This window comes from Perognathus longimembris, chromosome 12, assembly GCF_023159225.1.
Source record: "Perognathus longimembris pacificus isolate PPM17 chromosome 12, ASM2315922v1, whole genome shotgun sequence".
In the NCBI taxonomy this organism is placed as follows: domain Eukaryota; kingdom Metazoa; phylum Chordata; class Mammalia; order Rodentia; family Heteromyidae; genus Perognathus; species Perognathus longimembris.
This window is the reverse complement of record NC_063172.1, coordinates 63051031-63066917: the sequence shown is the minus strand read 5'-3', so window position 1 is coordinate 63066917 and position 15887 is coordinate 63051031. Positions and strand designations below refer to the sequence as shown.

Below are 15887 nucleotides of genomic sequence, written 5' to 3'. Positions count from 1 at the left end.
TTTAAAAAAAAAAAACAACTATACTAAAAAGGTGAACGTTCTTGATGTAAGGAAAGAAAAATTCTAACAAGTTGCTCTGATCTATGGGGTGTTATTGTTAATATCTTCCTGCGCTTATATTAGAAACTGGGCTTTTTAATTAATATAAAGGTATAGAAAAAGACACCATAGTATACTGTAGATTTGGGGAACATCTGTAGTTTGAGTTTTCCACTGAGGGAGGGGTCTTAGGATATATCTCCTGAGGGTTTGGGTGGACTGATGTAATTTCATAGTTGTGAAGCAAACTCAGAATGTATTCCATTCTAATATAAAAAGGTAAAATATTAAAAATTCTGTCTGGCAGGTGAAGTACACAAGAAACCTCAGAGAACAGTGACTAATCCTTTTAATTCCTGAAGGCTTAATGGAAGAGTCAACCATATACGGATGATGGCAGCTATGAGCGGGGAGAGATTCATTTTTAAGTGCCAAGAACTTTTAGTGAGGATGTGTACAGTTTATTTAGATTTCCCTTTAGGTTATACTTTTATGAGACAGCCCAGTTCCTTATCATATACCTTCACATTGCTATAAATGTAGGCTGGAGTTATGAAGGAGAAATGGCTTTCTGATCCTGTATCATTTTACTGCATTGTAAAGCATTGGACACCACATCATCGTGACACCGTAAAGTGGCTTAGCAATGGAGCACGGATATTTTTTAAAAAGATGATGATTTCTCTACCTATGTAAGACTCTCATTTTTGATACCAAGAAATTAACAAGCACCTTTGGCATTTCATATATGATAAAAAATAATTCCCTTGTGGGGCTGGGATTATGGCCTACTGGTAAAGTACTCACCTTGTATACATGAAGCCCTAGGTTCGATTCCCCAGCACCACATATATAGAAAAAGCTGGAAGTGGCGCCATGGCTCAAGTGGCAGAGTGCTACTTGAGCAAAAAGAAGCCAGGGACAGTGCTCAGGTCCTGAGTTCAAGCACCCCAGGGCTGGCAAAAGTAAAAAACCAAACAAAAATTCCCTTATAACTTAACCAGTCAGAAATATTTTAAGGGAAAATTAGTTTCCATATTTTAAAGTAGGGATTTAAAAACATATATTTTACCACATTTTATATGTAAGCTAAGCAATAAAGGAAGACAATCATATGTAGACAAGTGGTTGTATATTATATTTATACATGTAAATATGATTATAGACTCCTATAATATCCTGTTCACATACCCTGTTACATGTCTGAGAGGAGTTTGTTGGCCTTGAGCAATATTTCTTTTCTTTGAACTCAATGTCAAGCTTGCCTTTTTGAAACAAGAAAACTAAAAGATCTTTGTTTCTTTCTTGTGTGTTTAGTCCTTCCAGAAAATTGTAATTCAGACATTCTCTAGAACATGAGACACACAGGTCAGACAACGGGAATTTAGCTAATCGGATAAATGAGGTAAGATCACTACATTGGTGGTACCCTGAAAGGAACCAGGTATTCTGTCTTTCTATAGCTCCCTTCTTTAGTGACTCTAGGCTTGGCCATCTGGCTTCCTGTAACCACTGGGACAATAGAAAACATTACTTAAGTAGAAGCTTAATGAAAGCTTGCTTAGTAAAGGTTTACATAGAACCGGGATGCCTTAGTGTAAGAGAGTTTGAATGAGAACTATGTTGATGCCAACGCGAGCCCACGGCCAGCACAGACATGTGAATGAAGCCACCTTGGGTAGCTCAGATCAGGTAGGTATCTGCTTAGAACTCAGGTTAGAGGGTTCACGTGATTGGAATCAGAATCTTTCATAGGAAGCTAACTACCTCAGCTGGCAGCTGGGCCCTGCCCACATCCTTAGCCACAGAACTCTAGCAAAGAATGGATCCTGTTGTAGGTAACTACAGTTTGGAGTCATTTATTTCATAACAGTAGATAATGGATACAGTAAGTAATAGCAAACATGTCTAAAGTCCTTCCTAGCAACAACTCCAAAGTACATTGTTCATCACATACCCCTTTTATATCTCTTCTTCATTATTGAGGTCGCATCTCTTAGTTTAAACTTAGCCAATTGGAAGTGAGAAGGTTAGTTATGTGAAAATGTGGTCGATAATGGCTGTGTTCTATTTTGATCAAACCAATGACAAGTCTTTCGTGGGTCTCAAAGGCACATCACTGAATATAAAATTCATTTTATCATACAGCACAGGTGGCCACACTGTGGGTAAATCAGTCTGGTAGAAAAGAATTTACCTCCAAGAAATTTCACAGACACAGGGCACATACAGTTTCTATCAAGAAAGTTCTGTTCCTTGTTATTCTATGGGGAACTGTGTTTAGACACCAATGCTAACCATCTCTAGAGAGAGTTTCTTTTTGTAAGTAGTTCTTATTTGAAATGTGAGGTTTCTTAGTTTGAACAAATGGTGGTGGTGGGGGGTGTTTCCTCCGTAACAAATATGCATTACTAGAAGAATGCATTACTAGGAGAATGCATTAGTAACCATGTCTGAGGTAGCCATTGGATAATGCACTTCTTTGTGAAGTAGTAACATTACTTCATTGTGTCTGTTAGCAACTATAGCAGATCACTGGTTTTACACGAATATCTGGTTATCAAGAATAAAAAGATGTAACCTGCTAGTATGTGTGACTAATGGCACCACAACCACAGGCATATCCAAAGTAGTACTTATCTGGTAGGTAGATACAAGGTGCCAGGAAGAAAAAAGTCCTGATTAGAGAACGGCACCAAAGTGACACTTACCGAGAGCAGTATTTGGACGGCACTGTGGATGACCTCCATGTACTGGAAGCTGAGGGAGCAGCCTGTGACGGAGACGTAGGTGTAATCGTCCATCATGCCATGTGCTGACGGAGGCAGCACTCTACGTACACAGCCAGGCCCGTGTTCCCTCCACCAGGACCGGTGCACGGAGATGTTGAAGGTCATCAGGTCTGTATCCTAGGCGGGCAGGAGACAAGAGAACAAGGAGACACATTTCGATCATGTCATCCCTGGATTTATTTAACCTTGGGAAGAATTCAGGATAGATGGAATTGCTGACATGATTTTCATTTGAAATGCAACAGAAGCCAAAGCCAAACATGGTGGTGTGCTTATGTATTGTACACGGTGGTATGCGCCGTTAGGTCAATCTTATGCAATGTAGTGATGCATTTTGTGAATGATATTAATGTGATAAGACCAGCACACACAGAAAACTCTGATGTGAGACACTGCAAATACATTCATTAAGATTATTTCTCAGTGGGGTACCTCTGATTTATCCGGGCTAAGCTGGCATTAAATAGGTTGACATGAAAGGACTGGGTTTCAAAGCCAGCCTGAACAACATGTCTGTGAGACTCCCTCTTCTTTACCAAGTGAAATGCCTGATGAAAGGCCTGGTTCAAGTGGTAGAGCACCAGCTGTGTAAGCAAGCAAGATGAGTGAGAGCATGCAGTCTTGAGTTTAAACCCTGCCTGAGTACTGGCACACCCTTGTATGTGTATGCATACACACACACACACACACACACACACACACAGTAATTTGAAACCATTTTGTTGCACTTTTTGGTAGCAGTGTTGTTGACATCACAACCAGCATCGACTAATTGAATGCTTTATTGCCTACCAGGCATTGCTCTAAGTGAATTAACACGGTTACCCTTGTCCCTGAGACCCCAGGGGAGCTTGGGTCTAGGAGCCACTGAAGATAGCAAAGTGTCTATATGCTCAAAATGATGCACTGCTGGCCTATAACTGATATATGTCCTCTCTTAAACTGAAATCACCTCCAGGTTACTTATAATGCCTAATAAAGGATATAGGAGAACATCATATAAGTAATTGTTCTGTTGTACTGTTGAAGAAATAATGAAGCCAGGCACTGTTGGGGATTCAGTTTCGGCCTTGAAGGGGGAAGGGCACAGAGCTCCCAAGATGCTGCCCTTCCCCCCCAGCTCTGAGGTAGTGTGGGAGGAAGTCCCGTCCACCTTCTGGCCTCAACCGGAAAAGAAAGCCTCCGCCCCTGGGAGGCAAACACGTGCGTGCCACCATGATGGGGTTGTCCCGCCCACAAAGGAAGTTTCATGATATCACTTGATGGACATGGTCCTTAGCCTATGACCGGCCCTTTGGCCAGCCCCCTTTCTTTCCCGCCATTACTTCTATATAAGTGCCTTTCCTTATTAAAGATTTTGAGACGCATCCCACCACCACAGCGTTTCCCTGATGCCTTCTTTCGGCCCCCACTCCTGGTAACATGTGAGGGGACTGGGGGGAGGGGAGGCTTCAGCAACCTTTCCTCAACTTAGCACAAGTCCATGAGAGTACGCCTTTGGCCTTCTGCTGGCGGAAGGCAAGGCCGAGTGCTCTTTCATAGATTTTGGGGTTCAAGCATTCTCCCCGGGAAATCGGGGAGAAAGGGATCGTTCAGATCCCGACAAGGCACCAGTGGCTCATGCCTATAATCCTAGCTACTCAGAAGGCTGAGATCTGAGTATTGGGGTTCAAAGCCAATCTGGGGAGAAAAGTCCCCGGGAGACCTTTATCTCCAATTACACACTCAAAAATGGGTAGTGGAGCTGTGACTCAAAGTGGTACAGCACTTTCCTTGAGCAAAAAGTGCTCAGGGACAGTGCCCAGGTCCTGAGTTCAAGCCCTAAGACTGACCCAAAAAAAGAACAAGAAGAAAAAAAATTGTACATGTTTAGTATAAATACAATTCTTTTGTTTTTTTAAAAAATTATTTTCATTCATGGATTGGTTGAATTTATGGATAGGAAACCTAAAAAGATGGAAAAGCTACTGTGTATTCTTTTATGTTCATGGATATAATATCAATTTAGCTTATGCTAAAATGAATAATTGCCCACCTAGTTGATATTTACATCCTAGTCCCTGTAATGAGTGATTTTTACCTCAGATGATAATATAGGATTTGGATGATGTGATTCAGTTAAGATCATGGGATGAGGAGGTTATCCTGGATTATCTGTATAGGTATTGACTGTGATTACATACATTCTGATTAGAGACAAAGAAAAAGAGGGAAAGGCGATGTAATAACAGAGGCAGAGATTGGGGTAACGTAGTCACCAGCTAAGAAATGTTACGGGTCATAGGAAGCAGAAACAGCAAGGAAGGATTCTCTTAAGTTTGAGAGAAAACTCACCTCTCCCAACACTACAAATTCTACTCAATGAAACTCACTTCAGACTCTTTGGACTATGACAGAAGACACTTATATTGTTTAATGTCACATTTGTGGGCATTTGTCCCAGCAGTCCAAAGAAATAAATACAGGTATGGAAAGTGAGTGATAGAGAGGTAAATCAATTTGTCTAAGGAAGCTGTCAGTATTAGGAAGGACTTAATCCAGTGTACCCTGTACTTTCAGCTATATCTTTCACCCTGTCACCTGATGTCTACCAGGTCAGAATGTCTTAACTTCTGACCACACTTCCCATCAGAAGGGAGCTAGGTCTTTCCTCCTTAGCTGTCCCTAAAAAAAATAACACCACAGGAAAATGAGAGACCAAAGTAGCCACTGCTTAATTTTTACACGTTAAAATGTCTCCAAAGTTCTGTTATTGTAAAGATGATGAACAGAGGGGTTACAGTTACGTAAGTAAGGTAATGAGTGCATTTCTTTTTGAACAGCCTAGGATTTTTGATTCTGAAAGATGATCTTTGGCATAGGCTCAGTATCTTTAGTCTAAACATCTGAAGTTCAGAATGTTTCATGTCTGAGTCTGAAACTTTTTGAGTGGCAACATGGAGGCCCAAGTACAAAATTCCACAACTGATCTCACAGGACAGGACACAGACCACACGCAGAGACACTGAAATTTGGTGTAAAATTATCTTCAGGCCATGTACATGAAACACGAAATTTTTGTGTTTAGGCTCACATCCAATTTTGAAGATATCCCATCTAGATAAATTATTCTATTATTTTTCGGATATGACTGAAATCAGAAACATTTCTTGTCCTAGGTAGTGATACTCAACTTGTATTTCTGTAGTGTCAGCGCTGATAGAAGCACAGATGCGACAGAAGGAGATTGCGCTTCACGTAGGCTATGAGAGGCTATGGGAAGCAGAAGCTGGCAGGGTGGTGCTCAAGGATGGTTGGTGGCACTGTCCCAGGGCACAGTTCCATGGGTTGGAGGTGCAGTAACAGGGACCATTTCTGTGGTCTTCCTAAGCTGTAGACTCTGAGCAGGCTCTGCTGTCATTCCTGCCAGCGATTGAGCTGGCCCAAGGACCTTCCATGGCCTTCTGGAAGAGGCCAGGGGCTGCGCTAATGATGCGGCCCCCATCATGCTCTAACTTCTTGGAAGCCTTCCTTGAGGATGGTGTCTACCAAGAGGAATGGAGTACTCCCCACGCTGTCATTCTGAAAACGTAGGGAACATGGTGGGAAATGGAAAGCCCTTGAACTTGTAAATGGCTGATGGTGAAAGCCATCGGTGTAGATCTTGGAGTAAGGAGAGGAGGGGAACCTGTCTTTTATTTTCTGCCATATATGGCAAGAGATTTATGAGCAAGAAGCATTCCCAGTGAAGGTTAGTGGGAAATGCTCCTCTGAACTCTCAGATTTTCCCAGCTTCAGCAAGCCAAGTAATTTTACATCTCGTATAACATTAATAGTAAAACATCTTACACTCTTTCTTTTTTTTTTTTTTTGGTTGTTGGTTTGATATTCAATTACTTTCACAGTAACTGCTTCATTGATAATAAAACATCTCACTTCATTTTGGGAAAGTGTTGATTTTCTACAAGTATCGTTTGCAGTTACCCTCTGAAGAGAAAATATTCTAGAAAAATTGCATTAGTTGATGCTTTTAGTTTAACATGAGACAATTTGCCTACGGGCAAACTTTAGAGATGACCCTTGATTGCTCCCTTTTCTGGTCATCAGCTTTAATCTCTTCCAGTTAGTCTTGATCACTACAGAGTGATCACACTGAGTGCTATTTCCATCTCGATAGAATTCATTAGCTCAGGATGAATTAGCATAAGCTCAAAATTCATAGCAATTCCTATTCTTTAAGCAGTCATCTCCAGACAACTTTTCTATTGCAAAGTGTAAGTTCAGTCTGAATTTGATTCAACTTTATTTTACACAAATAAAACACAGGTAATTTATGAACTAATTGTACACATATGTATTGCACCCAGGTCTTGCCCAGAGTTGTTGTCTCTTAATTACTGGGACTCCATACATAGACTCTACTGTTCTTTGTAATGACTATAACAATTTGAAAGTGATTATCAATAGCATAAAATTATACTTAAATTCTAAACTTCCTGAATTTGTTATGAAATTTTGTTTTGCCTGTGTCTGATTGCTATGCCTTTCAATGCTGGATTTCAAACACAAAGAAACCAAAGGACAGTTGGTAGAACAAAGAAGGAATGGATCAGGGAGAGAAGAGAAGCCAGAAAATGGAAGCTAGCAGGATAGGGAGGTATGAGCAAAGTTTGAGAAAGTCTTTGAGGGAAAGGACTTGGTGATATTTCATGAGGTTTGGGGTGGTGTTAATTAGAAGCAAATGACAACTAAATTTTGGCTACAAGGCATACCCGATGAAAGGCAAGCTACAGAAGACTGCAAGATTTTTTTCATAATTAAATGCATAAACGCAGCAGTTCACTTATTTGGTTGATATTTTGAGTTAACACATCACATAGATTTGAGAAAGTTGGGCAAATTCTGAATCATAGATCAAGTAAAATATAAATAATAATAAAACTGAAAATGATTTAAAATAGTTTGAGTGTCATTTCTCTTCTTATTCTTAAACTAATGTTACATGATGAATTAAATAACCTTGGGGTAAGATAGGTGACAATAGATGTAACTAAACATTTTAATTTTTAGAATGAAAAATCATACCCAGTGGCATTTGAACTTATGCACATATATGTGAAAGACACCGGAATACAACATGTCACTGACAAAATGTCTTTCTTCATCCTCTATCTCCAGCTATTGGCTAAAAGCAGGATACAGATTTCCAACTATGTTCCTCTTTCCATCTCTCTGGCAAAGACAAAGGTTGATCATTTCAGGTGTTTTTAAGTCTTTGTCAGACAGGGAACAGTATACAAGTAATACACAAAATGATGTCTATTAATCAGCTTTATCTTGGTTAGTTTCTCCTATTCTAGCCTTCCCCACTCCCTTGGGTTCTTTTTTTGTTTTCACCTGATGATAACATTTAAACCTGGATTCTAAGTCAACTCCTTGAGAATTACCCGTTTCTTGTGTATCTCCCATGTATATGTGAAATATACATGTCAATGAATGCTTGTTTTTTTCTTGTCATTCTGTTATTTTTTTATAAAGCTTTCAGCTAAGAACGCAGAAGATGAGGCAAAATAACTCCTCCCACACATATGATTGCCAAAGGACAGTTGGTAGAGGAAAGAGGGAATAGATCAAGGAGAGAAGAGAAGCCAGAAAATGAAACCTAGCAGATTGAGGGAGGTGTGAGGAAAGTTTGAGAGAGCCTGTCAAGGCTTTGAGGGAAAGGATTTGGTGATCATTTTTTAATGAGGTTTGGAATGGTGGTAATTAGAAAACAGGATTGTAGCTACAAGGGAGAGTTACAGGAACTGTCAACACACAGAGAAGCAGGTGCAACGTATCTTTTCACAATCACAGAGTTGTGACTTGGAAATTTATTCCAGAATAATATGCCCTTTTCTCTAATAGCTATGCAAACAAATATTAAATGTTCAAGAGTGCTTCCCCTATTACTGTGAATTCCAAATTTGTCCCCATGTTCTTCACATCTTTGAATTACACAAAAAGATTTCCAGAGTCCATATTTATGATGTGTTTGGCATGCTTGCCCACACATTATTCACAGTAACTGTGGTCAAAGTGCTAGCCTTGCTCACAATTCAGGTACTGACTTCTTTATGTATACTACCATATAATTTCTCATTAACCAAAGAGCTACTCTTTCTCTCTTCCTCTTTGTTCTTTTAATTGTTGTTGTTTTTGTTTGTTTGTTTGGAGGATGGTATTGCGGCTTTAACTCAGGACCTTGCAGGATTAGGCAGGGGCTCAACCATTTGAGTCATGTGTCCATTCTTTTTTGCTTTAGTTATTTTTCAGATGGAGTCCTGCTTTTGATCATGTTGGCTTGGGACCAAAATAATCTTATATTTTTGTCCCTACATCATTCCTATGATGGCGGTGAGCCAGCCTCTTTGGGTGTGCAAGTGTTTCTGTCATGACTAGCATATGTTAATTATTCAAAGGAATTTCACTGTGGTATTTCCAAACATGCATATAATGTATTTTGATTACATTCACCGCTTCTATTTGATTACATTTACCTCTTCTTTTTAAAATAGTCTTCCCTTTGTAAAACAAAATTTGAGATAGATGGAGGGTGTAGGGAGAATGATGGAAGACGTGGCACTTATCGAGCTACACTGCACCTGTAGACATGGCGAAATCTCTTTTGTACAACTACTTAAATACAATAAGCAAATAAATAAATAATTCCAAAGAACTGGTAAAAACAAAGTTTGGTGGAATTCTATTGTCATACATGCACATGATATACTTTGCTTGAACCCTGCCACATCTTCCTTCTGTCTTTGTTTTATGGGATGGACTCTTGGTAATATTAAATTCTTTTTTGGCCTCGAAACACAATCCTTCCATTTCTGCCTCCCATGTCATGCGGCCCGTGTCACCATGCTCAGACTTCTATTATTCTTTTCTACTAAGGATTTTAGGAAGTCTATGACAAATATGAAGATAAAAAAATCTTACCATTCCATTCCATTACAATCTACTCTAAACTCAATTCTTATCTGCCAAACCATTTCCTTTATTACCTGCAGAATAAGTTATTTACAGTATGTCAATGCTTCCCATTGCCACAGGTAAAGGATTGACTCTTGGACACAATTGAAAGGTTCTTTCATAACTCTGTTCCTAACCATCCCTCCACACTCAATTTTCTCCCGCGCTTTGGACACAGGGAGGATTTTTCTACCTCCCACGTGATCAGTGTTTTCCAGCTGTCTGATTGTCATAGCTGCAGTTTGATTTTCAGAAAACATTGTTTTTCACTTTCATCCTTCACTTCTGTGATCATTCTCCACATTCAATTCCTCCTCATGCTGGTTATGGTCCCCCTCCCACTTATCTTCAGCTGTCAGGACAGACCTCACTTTCTTGCTCATCCCTACCCCTGAGCCTGGGTTAATCCTTCCAACGTGTTCCCAAGCTTCGGGTAATTCTACACTATTTTCTATCCTCATATGGGTGGATGCCACATTACCTTTTGGTAATCAGTTCTCCAACTTGCCTGACCAGGTTATAAACCAGCTGCAAACCTGCATTGTCTTCCACATGCCATGCTTCCGTGGACAGACCAACTGAACTTTAAAAATTAAGAAAATACCCAGTTATAGGAGTCACTCATGTTTTTCATAATGCCTTTTATATGGGGGTAGGAATGTGTCCTGTGAGCTGGGGGGAAAAGCATATAAACTTTTTTGTCTAAATGTTATTCCATTGTTCATAAGTACCACCTTTTCTTTATCCACTAACCAATTCATCGTATCTTGGGTATCTGGATCTGTGCTGTGGGACCGTCGTGAAGGGCTTAGGGAAGTGCATTGAGAAGTCAGGAAATACTTGTCATTTATATAAAACCTTGTATTTCCTTTAAGCACTGTTTCCTATAATTTCCTGTATCTTTTAGTGTTTATCTTTAGTATTCACTTGACCCCTCCCTCCCTCCCTCCCTCCCTCCCTCCCTCCCTCCCTCCCTCCCTCCCTCCCTCCCTCCCTTCCTTCCTTCCTTCCTTCCTTCCTTCTCTTCTTTGGTCATGGGGCTTGAACTCAGGGTCTGGGCACTGTCCCTGAGCTCTTTTTTCTCAAGGCTAGCACTCTACCACTTTGAGCCACAACACCACCTCCGGTTTTTGAGTGGTTAATTAGAGATAAGAATCTCATTGGAACTTTTCTGCCTGGGCTGGCTTTGAACCATGACCCTCAGATCTCAGCCTCCTGAGTAGCTAGGATTACATATGTGAGCCACTGGTGCACGGTCACATGTCGTTTATGTTGCTTTGTCTACTACTAAAGAAGACCAGGTCCATCATGCAGAATCAGGGATGTGTCTGAAAATAGCTTTTTATTTATTTATTTATTTTTTTGCCAGTCTGGGGCTTGGACTCAGGGCCTGAGCACTGGCCCTGGCTTCTTTTTACTCAAGGCTGCACTCTACCACTTGAGCCACAGCGCCGCTTCTGGCCTTTTCTATATATGTGGTGCTGGGGAATCGAACCCAGGCTTCACGTATATAAGGCAAGTACTTTACCACTAGGCCATATTCCCAGCTCCTGAAAATAGCTTTCTAAAGCTTTGAGCATTTCAATATTGAAACTTTTTATGCCTGTGATGCTCCAAGTTTATTATATTGTACTGAGAGAGAATATATATCTATATATCTCACTATATAATGTGTATATATAATGCACATTCACAGATAATTCACATTTACATTATCTTATTGCTGTCCAAATACACTGAGGTTTGCCTAAAGATGACTTCATTTTACTAAAGCAACACACCTTTCATTTATAATCTATGAATTTTAAATCTCTGTAGTTTACTTAGTTAATTACTATCCCATTCAACACATGTCTCCCTTGTCTTTGTGTTAATCAATAATTACTTGATTGCAATGTTATGCCTTTTACACTAATTGGGCTTTTGGAACCATAAAATTGTGCACCTTTGTGCTTCATGCGGGCACTAATGCATTACGTTTATAGTTTGGAGTATTCATAAATCATGCATGCGTATGCATGTCTGCACACATTTTACCTAATTTGCACAACGGAGGTTTTTCTGTTCATATTTGTTTTTCCTTACATTTATCATCTGAAAAGAATAGCCTTGCTTGTTTTTCAGCTTAGGTAGGAAAATTCACTTGTTTGTGAAAAATGTTTATTTTAATGTGATAGAATTCTTTAAAAGAAAAGAAAAAGAAGAAAAGCCAAATAATTCTTTCTGTTGCTTCCTTTATGAAACGTTGTTGGATAAATAAAACAATCTTTTATTTTTGATATACGGATATGGTTGCTAATGGGATTTCAAATGCTCTGCTAATGAAGAATGCTTTTCTTAATTACTTCCTTTTCTCAGATACATATGAAGTCTGGAAAGAGTCTGCTGAATTGCAATGTTGGTTGACGGGAGACATGTCTCAGGGCCTGGGTTCTGTTCCATTCCCTTCAATCTCAAGTGGCCAGTGACCATCTTGGGTGGCTGGAGACAGCCTCTTGGGACCAGGAAGTTTCAGAGACAGTTGCTGTCTTTACAAATTGCGAATGCTTTTTAAACAAAGCTGTGGGCGCTAGAAAGCATACACACTACCACCTAAAGTGGAAAACCTGCTCCCTTTCACGAGCCTGCCTCTATTCACAACACAAGCCTTCTACATGAGCTAAGGTTATGGCTCTTCAAGGGATGCGCGTAGATTATTGTGGCTGTATCTTTCAGTATCTGAAGTCACAGCGGCATTAGGTCACCATAAAGAAAGGTCAACATAGGAAGTCCTGGTAAGTGAAGGGCCAACTCAAAAACTAACACTCCTAAGAGGAGAGGAGCTTCCAATTTACAAGGCAAACAGGTTTTCTACAAACTGCGGAGGAATGCATACATTAATCGTTGCTCATCTCTTCAACAGAAAGGTGATTTACAGTCATTGTTCTCTATTCATGAGAGCATGTAATATTTCATATATCCTCCCTCCCTCCCTCCCTCCCTCCCTCCCTCCCTCCCTCCCTCCCTCCCTCCCTCCCTCCCTCCCTTCCTTCCTTGTGGTACTGATGTTTAAACTCAGGCCCTTGTGCTTGCTAGGAAAGTGCTGTACCACTTGAGACACACCCATAAGCTGTTCTCTCTCTCTCTCTCTCTCTCTCTCTCTCTCTCTCTCTCTCTCTGCTTTAACTTTAAGGTAGAGTCTTGGGTTTTTGCCTAGGCCAGTCTTGAATCACAGTCTTCTTGGAGCTAGGACCTCTATGAAGCTAGGACTACAGGAAAGTGCCACCGTGCCAAGGTTAATCTCTGAGGTGGGGATCTTTTTATTTTCTGCCTGGGTAAGCCTCACACCATGATCCTTCCGATTTACAATTCCGAAGTAGCTGAGATTGAAAGTGTACACAAACATGCTTGGCCCTCTATTATATATTTTCTCAATTAGCCTCTTTCTTGTCTGTCTGTCTGTCTGTCTCTGTCTCTGTCTCCCTTGCGTCTCATAATGTCGATTAAAATATTTTAGTGAATGTGAAACAACGGTCTTTAGACCTAATTTAATTCACAGCCATTTTTTGCATGACGTGGTTTACCCAGGATGGTATAGTCCCTATGGCAGCACACTGAGCACCTTGTTGACGATGAGCAAGGCCTCTGGTATCTTGCTTATTATTTGAGGTAGGTATTAGGAGAGACTTCTTGCAGGAGCCAACACTTAGGAAAACCGCAAGGGGTCCGGCAGGTGCTGCAGCATCGCTGGGGCTAGAGCACCCATCGATCACGAGTCCAGATCTTTGTTTTGGAATAAGGTATGGCATTCTGGGGGAAGTCTGGCACTATGAAAAATAATTTGGAAACTTGCCAGAAATTAATCAATTAGAATATTTATTTTTACTGCCATAGGATCTTTTCTTCAAAGACTTCCTTCCTCCATGAAAATAATTATTTCTAGACGCAGAGCACGGCTGACTCAGAGCACTCCAAGATAGTGATTGCCCAGCAGACAAATGAGTGACACTGAAAGCCCTGCCATCCTGATTACAGTGTCACCACTACCAGTGACAACCCTTGCAGCATGTTGAATTTCTGAAAACTTGAAACAGTAGAGAATCAAAATAGAATTTGCCCTCTCTCTAAGTCCTTGAGAAGCTTCATTTTCATTTATCTGCCACACATTCTCGCATTTCAGGCCAGTGACCACGTTACAGTGCTATACTCCTTCAGGCAAGATGCATAAGAATATTTAAAGTTCCATTCAAAACACAAATCGTTTCCTTGCATTTTGCAATTGAGAACATCTTCCACACAGAGTTATTTTACCTGGTATATCCACCTTTATTGGGGGAAAGTGATATTTTATTGTTCTAGTTTTTGTATGATCCACGTGCACGAGGCCAGGGGGAGGTGGAGCATGTGTGTGGCAGAAATGATATAGGCAAGAAATCTTTCCAGATATCTCATCCCCATGATTTCACACTATTTCTGACACTAGCACATGCTATCTGGTTTCTCAGCAAAGACTCATGAGGTAAGAAAGGAGTACATGCATTCTGCACAAATGTCTTTCAAGTAAGGATGGACTGATGCCACACAGGTGAAGAAATGCAGTGAAGTGGGAGGAGACTGAACACATACATACCAGCCACCTTTGCCGGTGGGCAAGGTAACTTGGGGAAGAAGAACATCCTTGATCCAAGATCAAAAGAGCAGCTTCTTCCTGATTAAGCCAACAACATGAAACCAATTTTCAGCAAGAGGCCTGATAACTTCATGAAGTGGCCATCATTGGCTCTCGGGAATTGTGTGTGGCAAGCGGAGAAGGAGGGAATGAAATGTCCATTGTGACAGAAAGAATGACTACATGAGCCAAGTAGACAAGAAACTTTTATGGAGACATTCATTAAATCTGGAATCTGTGGGTCAGATCTGTGTATTATTTACAATTAACCAAAAACAGTTGAAAGTACAAGATTGTAATTACATTGGGAATTCTGGGAGGTAATTAATGCTTCATGGTATTCTTTGGTTATTTATTTTACTCCTGACCATGAATATTGCTGTCAAATCCTAATGGCTTATAATAGAATGTGTCACACATCATGCATATTTATTTATTAACATAGAGAAATAAAGGTGTTCCTGTAATTTAATGGAATGCATAAATGTGTTAGGGCCATTGTCTCATCATAAAATACCCAGAGTTATTAAGGAAAACATTCAGGGTCATTTAAATAATGATTATCATTATTAAAAAAGATTCTATCTAGAGATATACAAATTACAGCCTCTTAGTTTGAAAAATAGTTCATTTGGTCATAGTTACCCATAAATGGGACCTTCCATTTAGTGTCTGTGTCTGAATTTTGGCATTTTTGTTGATTAGCCTAATTCATGTATCTGATGGAAATATATGCCAAGCATCAGAAGAAGAGTAAGCCAACATTAATGTTGAAGGCTGAGACTTACATGTTACACAAGAATAAGACAAATGGATTATTTGCTGTTATTTTTTTTTTTGCTGAAAATTATTTGAGAACTAGGGCACATGAATGCTTAAAGTGAACAAAAGTGAAAAAGTGTGGAATAGAGGACTAGCTCTCCTCCCAGAAAATTCCAAAGCTTCCTCGTTTTGGGGAAAGTCTTGGTGGCTAATTCTCAAGAGAATCTATTCAGACTCTTGGTCAACATGAGGAGTTGCCAAGGAGCTGAGATGAGCCATTAGAGGGAAGACCGACTCTATTTTTAATGGGTTAGTTGAATTTTCACTTCTTGTACTGTGTGTGTGTGTGTACTCACACATATGTATGTGCACACCATGCTGGGTCTTGAACACAGGGCCTGAATGCTGACCTTTAGCTTATTTTTTGCTGAAAGTTAGCACTCTAGCACTTGACCCACAGCTCCACGTCCAACTTTTTATTAGCTAACTGGCGATAAGAGTGTCAAAAGGCTTTCTTGTTTGGCTAGCTTCGAAGCTCATTCCTCAAATCTCAGCCTCCTGAGTAGCTGGAGTTACACATGTGAGCTTGGTTCTTATAGGTCAATAAAAGAACAGATCTTATAAATCCTGAGGAGCATTTCATTCCTAAT

At 40.1% G+C, this 15887-nt stretch overlaps 1 protein-coding gene across 1 annotated transcript in view; it reads right to left on the bottom strand.

Moving 5' to 3' along the window:
* The window catches only part of Nkain3 (sodium/potassium transporting ATPase interacting 3), a 233266-nt gene that overhangs the window by 113638 nt on the left and 103741 nt on the right, over positions 1-15887 (bottom strand). Inside the window, exon 4 of the mRNA XM_048358671.1 lies at positions 2751-2948. Coding sequence (XP_048214628.1) covers positions 2751-2948 — 198 coding nt within the window. The remainder of the gene's footprint in view (positions 1-2750; positions 2949-15887) is intronic.